The 9655-nt window shown below is 52.0% G+C and overlaps 1 protein-coding gene across 1 annotated transcript; it reads left to right on the top strand.

Moving 5' to 3' along the window:
- The first annotated feature begins 2413 nt into the window (after positions 1 to 2413).
- On the top strand, positions 2414 to 8717 carry ADAMTS1 (ADAM metallopeptidase with thrombospondin type 1 motif 1). Its single transcript, XM_081996286.1, has 9 exons — positions 2414 to 3002; positions 3380 to 3726; positions 4162 to 4294; positions 4719 to 4886; positions 5181 to 5467; positions 5707 to 5893; positions 5996 to 6171; positions 7055 to 7230; positions 7567 to 8717. Exons 1-9 carry the CDS (start codon positions 2474 to 2476, stop codon positions 8306 to 8308), a joined length of 2745 nt encoding a protein of 914 aa, XP_081852412.1. The 5' UTR covers positions 2414 to 2473; the 3' UTR covers positions 8309 to 8717.
- The last annotated feature ends 938 nt before the right edge of the window (positions 8718 to 9655 follow it).

The following is a 9655-nucleotide window of genomic DNA, read 5'->3' as shown; positions in this document are numbered from 1 at the left end:
AAGGTGCAGCCAGCAGCTGGGTGGCCAAGTCACGCTCTAGTCCCTGCTGACCTATGCGTTACGCTCATTACGCTGACAGACGAGGAGGTTTTCCTATTTTTAATCAATATCTTTGCAAGCATAATTATTTTGAATTAACACAAGTTCAAAAATAAATTATAAAAATGCTTTCCTTTCAATTCTATGTTTTTTATACACCGTATTTCTAGACTTTTATACTTGCAATTCCCTAAATGTTGAAAACACATACAACTGCTCCGTATTTATCATACGCAACACAAAATTAAGAGCATCAATGAACTGTACTTTTGCTGTGAGTTTCCCACCCTAGGAAACGCATGGCAGAGTTGGGTACATGTCACCAGATCTCGAAGATAAGGGTAAAGATTGGCACACACCTCCGACTGGAGCGAAAAATTAGGCCTATGCTGCCACTGAATGGGTATTTCCACTCCTCAGGCAGCAGTCGCAGCCTCTCGAGGCCAAGACTGCGCTCAAAAAGTCCAAATTTCCTGCTGTACACCAAGGAGAACCCCTCACTGGAGGCCCAGTTCTGATTTTGCTCATCACCATGTGGGACAATGGCACTTTTGTGGAATAAGTAGCTGGAAAAGCGGGTTCATCTTTTCGTATGCTTTTTTTGCGCAACTTCGAAAAAAGTATGTTTCGAAACTTGTATAATTTACAGAAACAGTGGGAAATAAATGCATTATCGGAACTCATCAGGGAATCGGTCTGTGTAGCTGACACAGGAGCGTGGCTCCAAGTTTATCTGACATGGTTTAAATGAGGCAGAAAACCCTTTGGTTTAGTGGCATAAATGGGACGCTCCACCCTAAGAGAAAGTGGATACATAACATTTTAGAAATGTCCTCTCTGTCACAAGGATGATATACTTTGCTACTTCTGTTTTCAGCCTCCGAGTTTTACACTTGTGTAAAATGCGGTGTTGACTGACACCAAAGCATCTGTGTTTAATTTGGAGGCCCAGGAGCTGCCACCAACAGGTAGAGTGCCTCTGTTTTCATTCACACATTTGCTCACCCTTCTTTGCCCCAATCCTCCAAAAAGGCCTGAACGAGGAGAAGGAAGCATTACGCAGGCTGCGTGCATCACAAGCGCGCTGCCTATAAAGAATTAAGCAGATTAGCTGTACCACTACGGTTGGTTATGGCTTCAAAGGCAAATACTGGCTGCGCCTACGTAAATGTCTCTGTTTAAGCGATCTAGAAGGCACCATTTCCCAGAAGTACAGGTGCACAGAAGCGACTGCAGCTATTGGGGCCGCGAAAGGGCAAGAATTGCTTTTTTTTTAAAAAAAAAAAAAAAAAGAAAGGACAAGAAAAGGAAAGGAAACGAAAGGCCACGAACGCCAGCCGGGGTCTCCGTCCCCGCCGGGGCTCCGGGCCGTCCACCTGCCGCTCCCCGGCCCCGGGCGGAGACCCGAGCCCTGGCCGGCGGGCTGGAGGCCGGTGGCCCCGCGGAGAGGAGCGGAGCGGAGCGCGGGGCGGCCCCGCGCAGACCCCGCGGCCGCCCCGGCTGCCCCCGGGGCCCGGCCGGGACACCCCCGCCGCGCCGGCGGGCGGCCCCCGGAGAGGGGGAGCCGCGGGGGAGGGGGAAGGGGCCGGGCAGGGCAGGGCGCAGCCCGCCCCCCGCCCGGCAGCCAGAGGCCGACCCCGGGCTCTGCCCGCCGCGCCCCGTCCCGCCCCGCCGGGGGCGGTGGGGGCCGCCCGCCGCCGCCTTACGCAGGCGGTGAGCTCAGCGGCCCGGGGCCGAGGGGCGGCGCGGCGGGGGGCGGCGGGCCGCGCCGGGGTGGGGGCGGCCCGGGCAAACCCCATAAAGGGCGGCGGTGGCCGGCCCGGCTGCCGCAGTCACCCCGCACGGCGGAGGCGCCCGGAGCGCGGCGGAGGGGGCCCAGCCGGCCCGGCGCGGAGGGCCGGGGGCGGCAGCGGCGTTCGCTCCGTTTTCTGCTCCGCTCTGCAAGGACAGGAGGCTTCGCGGCGCTCGCCTCCCCCCACCCTGCGGGGCCGTGGAAGTGTAGGCGAGACTGTCCCGGGGCTGCCGGAGGGGCGAGCGCAGACTCGCCGGAGCTTCCTCCCCGGCCGCCGCTGCTGCTGGGGAGAGCCGAGGAGGCGGCGGGAAGGAGAAACGGCAGCGAGAGAAAGAGGATAGACAGACAGACGGACGGAGCGGAACGGCTGCTTCTCTCGCAGATCCTCGCTCCCCGCCGCCGCACCCCGGCCATGGGGAAGCCGACGCCGCCTCTGCAGTGACCGCGGGACCCGGCGTCCGCCCGGCCCCCCCGCCCCTCCGCCGGCAGAGGGAAACTAAGAGACCCCCAAAATCTGAAAGCAAAAATTCCAATATATATATAGAGAGAGAGATAAGACCAAATAAAAAAATAATAAAAAGGGCTCCGTTAAGCCAGCGGCCGCAGCAGCAAGCCTCCCCCGCCCTGAGCTCGGCGGCCGCGATGAGGACCGGGGGGTGGCTGCCGGTGGCAGCGGTGGCTGTGGCGGCGGTGGCGGCGGCGCTGGGGCCGAGCGGCGCGGAGCGGCGAACGCTGGTGGTGCCGCGGCGCCTGGGCGCTGCCGGCGGCCGGGAGCGCTTCCGCCTGGAGGCCTTCGGGGAGCGGCTGACGCTGGAGCTGGAACCCGACAGCAGCTTCCTGGCCCCGGACTTCACCCTGCAGTACCTGGGCGGGCCGCCGCCGCCACCGGAGGACGACGACCTCTCCCGCTGCTTCTACTCCGGCACCGTCAACCGCGACCCCAGCTCCGCCGCCGCCCTCAGCCTCTGCGCGGGCATGCGCGGCGCCTTCTCCCTGCGCGGCCGGCGGTACCTCATCCAGCCGGCCCCTGGCACGGCGCATCGCCGCGGCGCCCACCTCCTCCGCCTCCGCGGGACCCGCCGGGCCGCCCCTGCCGCCCGCTGCGCCGTGGCCGAGATGGCAGCGGAGCCGGACCCGGCGACGGAGGGGCCGGAGCCCGCCGGGCACGCAGGTACCGTAGGGGCGCCGCGCCGCCCGCCGCGGGGACGGGACGGGGGGATCTGCCTCGCCCGGCGCCCACCCGCGCCCCCGCCCCGAGGGGGCTCCGGCCGCGGCTCCCCCCTCATCCCCACCCCGAGGGGCGCCGGGGCGGTGCTCCCACCTGGGTGCGAGTTTCGCCCCTCCGCTCAGCGGCCGTCAGGGGCGTTATTCAGCCGGGGCTGCCGAAGTTTGGGGCGGGGGGAGCCGGGCGTGGGGCCCGTCGCTTAGGTGCGAATCTGGAGTAGCCGTGGGTTTGGGGCTCCTTAACGGCGGTCTCTCGCAGCGGCGTTTCTCTTGTTGCGCTCACCTGCGCCTTCCCTCCCTCTCCCGCTCTTTTTTTTAATGCAGAAACGAGAAGCAGAAGGAAGAAGAGGTTCGTGTCCAGCCCCCGCTACGTGGAGACCATGCTGGTAGCCGACCAGTCCATGGCCGAGTTCCACGGCAGCGGGCTGAAGCACTATCTCCTGACGCTGCTCTCCGTGGCGGCCAAGCTGTACAAGCACCCCAGCATCCGCAACTCCATCAGCCTCGTGGTGGTGAAAATCATGGTCATTTACGAGGAGCGGAAGGGACCCGATATCTCCTCCAACGCGGCCCTGACTTTAAGAAACTTCTGCAGCTGGCAGAAGCAGCACAACCCGCCCAGTGACCGGCACGCCGAGCACTATGACACGGCGATCCTCTTCACCAGGCAGGTGAGGGACACGGAGGTCCAGTCCATCCCCGCACCCATTGCTCCCTACCCCCAGAGGGCCCCTCTGCCAGGAGACCTCAGAAAAATTGTTCTGAGGCAGCCTTGTGCCATCACAGCTTCAGCAAAGGCGGCTAAAAATGAAAGGAACTGCTTTTTATTTTATTTTGCTGTTTGTACCGTCTCAGGTGAAACTCGCAGTATGTGCAACGTATTTCTGTCTCATATATTTTTAGCAGATTTAGTATGGAAATTATGCATTTTATTTCTACGTGTAACCCTTGTGTATGTTCCAAAGACAGCTTTTTGCCATCATACCCATTGAAGTGCTGCATATTTATGCTTTTTCCATAAGTAAAGGCAAACTGCCAGGCCTGGATGTTTCTTGCCAAGGTTAAGTCTCTGATCTGATTAATAATGAAACTGCCTTTTTTTACAGGACCTCTGCGGTGCCAAGACATGTGATACTCTTGGGATGGCCGATGTGGGAACAGTTTGTGATCTAAACCGCAGTTGCTCTATCATAGAAGACGATGGTTTGCAGGCTGCCTTCACAACAGCCCACGAACTAGGTACTTGAACTGCTTGAAAGGCGATTTCACGTGATTAACTGAAGGCAGCTCGATGCCGTAAAGCAAAGAGCTGCCCAGCCCGCACCGCGGGCTCGCCCCATAGGGCGCAGAGCTCCCTGCTCTCCACGGCGCAGTCGGGAGGAGGCAAAGCTTTGCCACTGTAGCGGGGTTGAACCACGGAAAGCAAATCCGCCTTACACGGCGTTGTCTGCGAGAGCCATGCGTTTGACTGATTGCCGGAAAAAAATGTGTGAGAAGCCTGTGAGGGGAGCAAAGATAGTGTCATCTCCTTAAAATTTGGCAGTATTCAGATTCAGGTTACTATTTAAAGACCGGGCTTTAGACTAATGTCTAAAATAGTATTGGTAATGCATATGAAAGACTTCCTAAAATCACAGACTTTACTTTTTTTTTTTTTTTTAAGGCCACGTGTTTAACATGCCTCATGACGATGCAAAGCAGTGTGCTGGTATTAATGGAATAAGCCGGGATTTCCACATGATGGCATCTATGCTTTCCAACCTGGATCGCAGCCAGCCTTGGTCTCCATGCAGTGCCTACATGATTACAACATTTTTGGATAATGGTCATGGTAAGATTATTAAGCTTTCCATTCATGTGGCATTTAAGCTCTTGTGCTTTACTCTTTTTTTTTTTTTTTTGCTTTCTTTTTTTTTCCCTTTTTCTTAACCGAGTGCTTTCTGTTACAGCATGGAGTTAGCCTTTTACATGCTGCCAATGAATTTAAAGACCCTTAGTTTTACAGAAATGGTGGCACAAATTGGCTCAAAGGCTTATGTTACAAAGCAAATGCAGTTTCCTTTCGAAACTGAACTGACAGCATTGTCTACTTTCTTTTTTTTTTTCTTTTTTTCTGCCTTTTCAGGTGAGTGTTTGTTGGACAAGCCCCACAAACCAATCCAGCTTCCTTCTGACTTGCCTGGCACCTTGTACGATGCCAACAGACAGTGCCAGTTTACGTTTGGAGATGAGTCCAAGCACTGCCCCGATGCAGCCAGTACGTGTACAACGCTGTGGTGTACTGGCACTTCAGGAGGACTGCTCGTCTGCCAAACCAAACACTTCCCTTGGGCAGATGGCACCAGTTGCGGGGAAGGGAAGTGGTGCATGAATGGCAAGTGTGTGAATAAAACTGAGAAGAAGCATTATGATGTAAGTATTAAAAAAGAAATCAGAATGTATCATGGGTTGCAGAGGAGCATGGATAATGCTTCAGTGGGAGTGATGAGTCAAAGGGCTTGAATAAATGGAGGCAGATAGCTAATAAAACTTACAGCCTTTTTTTACAAGTGGCTTAGGTAGAAATGAGCATGATTGTGGGGTTTGTGATTTGGTTTTGTTTTGCTTTTACTGTATTCAACTTTTTGTTCTCCTTTTGTTTGTGATTCCAGACGCCAGTGCATGGGAGCTGGGGGTCCTGGGGGGCGTGGGGAGAGTGCTCCCGGACCTGCGGCGGCGGAGTGCAGTACTCCTTCAGGGAGTGCGACAACCCTGTCCCGAGGAACGGGGGGAAGTACTGTGAAGGGAAGCGGGTGCAGTACAGATCGTGTAACATTGAGGACTGTCCGGACAATGATGGTAATCTTTTCCCCATGTTTAAGGCCGAGGAAGGGTATCTTGTGGAGGAAGAGCATGTACAGAAGATGATCTAATGTCCACCTCCCTTTCCTCTGCCTGCAGGCAAAACCTTTAGGGAGGAACAATGCGAAAAGCACAACGAGTTTTCCAAGTCTCCCTTTGGAAGCGGACCTGCAGTGGAGTGGACGCCCAAGTTTGCCGGCGTCTCTCCAAAAGATAGGTGCAAGCTGGTCTGCCGAGCAAAAGGAACAGGATACTTCTTTGTTTTACAGCCAAAGGTATTTCAAAACTATACCTCTCCCATCTAACCATGAATAGGATTTTTATTTCTTCTAACTCTTCATGTGAGGTTAAGAGTCAAGGAGTGTAGAAATCTGAAATTATGTCTTTCTCATACTTAAGCTAGATTCTTCCTTCTCCTCTTCCTACGTGTACAGTGCAAGCATGCTTTAAATATTCTGGCACAGTCCTTCCAGTTATTTCACACGTACCGCCTCTTCTACCCACTGCACCCTAGTTTCCTTTCCTCTCCTTCCACCAAGTTGATTAGATTGAGATGTGCGTGGAAAACTGTGGGGGTTCTTTGCCAAAACATTGGTGCTTTCTCATACCGGTTACTAATACGCTGACAGCTTAAAATAAACAAAAGGAAAAATGCTTGTCTTGCCTAGCTACTTGAACTCACTTTCATGAGATGTTGAGAGCCAACAACTACCAGGGCAATGACACAGATGTTTTTTGTAGAGCAGTACTCCTAGAAATAAAGACTACATTGAACACCATTAAAAGCAATTTTGGTCCTGTACTTCGAGGACATGACTATTTTCTAGTGACACTAGGAAACTATGATCTTTCTTTGTATGAAATCGGTAAAACAGTCCTGTGGGGGGTTTTCTGGGGGGAGGGGGTGTTAATATAAACAGAAGTTGGTTGTTTTCTCCTGTCACCATGGCACTGTTTTTGCAAGTGAGGTGAAGTAGCACTACATACCTTCAACAAACTGTGGACTGCTTTGATTTTTAGTTTCAAAATCCCTGAAAATGCAGGTGCTGCACGTGTTCCACCTGTCCTTATTTTGCATTTTGTATGTGCCTGTATTATGCAGTTTCAAAGCAATGTGCATCTTCTAATCAAATGCCCTACTGCTTGTTTCCTGCAAAGGTTGTGGATGGTACCCCGTGTAGCCCCGATTCCACCTCTGTCTGCGTCCAGGGACAGTGCGTGAAGGCCGGCTGCGACCGTATGATAGGATCCAATAAGAAGTTTGACAAATGCGGTATCTGCGGTGGCAATGGATCCACTTGCAAGAAAGTGTCTGGCACACTTGTTAGAGCAAAGTGAGTATATGGCTGCTGCTGTTATTTTGTTCTGGTGAATGTTTTGTGGGTGTAAGCTTTGGGTTTCTAAATCAGTGAGATGTTGCCCCAGTTTATCGTTGGAACTGATTTGATTGGCCAGAGCCATCTGACTGAAGATAACTTACAGTGAAATCCCTTACATGTGGGCACCCCTCTGCCATAGAAATAACGTGCTCTGCCAATTCCTTAATCCTTTAATTCGATTAGATCGGCAGCTCATTCCGCTTCAAATGAATTTCAGTCTTGCGCCGGGCAGCTTCTTCCCTTTGGCAGGGAAGAGTGGAGGACTCAGTCTTTCTCTTTTCTCTTGGGCAGACCCGGCTACCACGACGTCGTCACCATTCCAGCCGGGGCGACGAACATCGAGGTGAAGCAGCGAAACCACCGGGGCGCAAGACATGACGGCAGCTTCCTCGCCATCAAAGCCGCAGATGGCACCTACGTCCTCAACGGCGATTACACCCTGTCGACGCTGGAGCAGGACATCACCTACAAGGGCAGCGTGCTGAGGTACAGTGGCTCCTCCGCTGCCCTGGAGAGGATCCGCAGTTTCAGCCCTCTGAAGGAGCCTCTGACCATCCAGGTCCTCACGGTGGGGGACCTGCCGCAGCCCAAGATCAAGTTCACCTATTTCGTGAAGAAGACCGTGCAGCCTGGGTCAGAGAAGGCGCCCAGTAGAAAGAAGGAGTCCTTCAATGCCATCAGGGAGATCATCTCCTCTGAGTGGGTCATCGAGGAGTGGGGCGAGTGCTCCAAGTCATGCGACTCGGGCTGGCAGAGGCGGGCGGTGGAGTGCCGGGACCCCCGGGGGCGGCCGGCCACCGACTGCGCACGGGAGCTGAAGCCCAGTGACATCCGTCCCTGCGCCGATGTGCCCTGCCCGCAGTGGCAGCTGGGGGACTGGTCGCCCTGCTCTAAGACGTGTGGGAAAGGTTTCAAGAAGAGATTGTTGAAATGTATTTCTTATGACGGCAGCGTTCTGCCGCAAGAAAGCTGTGAGCCTTCCAAGAAACCGAAACACCTAATAGACTTCTGCAACGTTACAGACTGCAGTTAAATAGTATAAGTTGGGAAAGCTAAGTTTTTTTTATTATTTTATTTTTTTCCTTCAGAACAATGCACTGAAAAAAGAGGGCTAGAGGCAGCGCATGTGTTTTTGCATACAAAATTCATAGTGAGGATGTGTTGAGGTGGGACGGTGCAAATGGCTTTAGTTGGCGTTGCATCCTAAAAATACCCTGCCAACTGAAAATTTGATAGGATAGCAGACCCATGTCACTCACTTGTCTTCAGCAGATAAGGCCTGAGGGCATTATAGTTGCCTTTTTTAAAGTCTGTTACAAATTAAACTAAACATGAGCAGTTGCCAAAACACATTGAAGAAAACATTTTGGGGTTCGGTTATTTCTCGCTTCTTTTGGATTTATATTGTGGTACTGATCAAGTCCCCATGTGTAGGAGGGCGAGTGGAAAAGATAGCTTAAAACGATCGGTCAGGGCTTACCTACCTCACGAAAGGCAAAAAAACAGGATGGGAAGAGGAGCTTTAACTATGTCATTCATGGCTGCTATTGTTTCAGAGAATAGTTTTATATAAAAATAAAGCCATATTCTCTACCTGTAAAGAGTAAGAAATACCCAGGTCAGTCAACTCTACAAACAACTAGAATGTCATTGTTTTAAAGTATCTTTACGTCATCACAATGTGCCTGTCCATTTCTCTCATCCACTCTGATGCCATTGTGGTGACATACGTAAACCAAAGGCTAGAAAAGTGGAAATCTTCATGGGGCAGGTAGCATCTCTTGAGTAGTTGCTCGTTGTGCCTCCTGCATACCTTCCACTGGCTTTTCTGGCTTGAGCTTGGTCCTACCATCCTGTCAAGCAGACTGATGGCATTTGTGAGCATTTGAGTCATGCTTTCACATTCGAATCTTTTCCCTTACCCCAGCCAATGGAAATTACTTGCTTTTGGGTTAAAAGAAAGATCAAAGAAATCCCGCTATGAATGGGAACCTCTCCTGTGTGGCCTCTGATGGGTTTGTAGTGCTCAAGTCACTGATAAGGCGGGAAGACAAAGCTGAAGGATAGCAGGTCCATCCACAGCAATACGCCAACATTTGCATAATTTGCCAGTCCATAGACAATGAGAGAATATGGCTTTCCATATGTATATAGTAAAATATATTACTATAGATTTTATATACTTTATAAGTATTTTATATTTCTTTCCCTTCTGGGAAGGGTTATCATTTGTCATGAATGCATATAATGAGCGTATTTATTTTTATACTTCTTGTCTAATGTGATCTTCTAAGTTATCGCTTTTTTAAAAGGACATATAACAAGGATAGAGTATTTATACAGTATAATATGTTACTAGAGGTAATAAATGAACCCTATA

The sequence above is a fragment of the Phaethon aethereus genome (genome assembly GCF_964289735.1).
Source record: "Phaethon aethereus genome assembly, chromosome: 1".
NCBI classification, from domain to species: domain Eukaryota; kingdom Metazoa; phylum Chordata; class Aves; order Phaethontiformes; family Phaethontidae; genus Phaethon; species Phaethon aethereus.
Note: the sequence above shows the minus strand (reverse complement) of the source record. Positions and strands in the feature narration are given on the sequence as shown.

Bases quoted from the DNA above. Each gene is read 5' to 3' on its own strand.
- ADAMTS1 (XM_081996286.1), top strand. From the start codon at position 2,474: ATGAGGACCGGGGGGTGGCTGCCGGTGGCAGCGGTGGCTGTGGCGGCG. The intron at 3,003-3,379 runs GTACCGTAGGGG...TTTTTAATGCAG, and splicing joins GGAGCCCGCCGGGCACGCAG to AAACGAGAAGCAGAAGGAAG. The intron at 5,468-5,706 runs GTAAGTATTAAA...TTGTGATTCCAG, and splicing joins CTGAGAAGAAGCATTATGAT to ACGCCAGTGCATGGGAGCTG.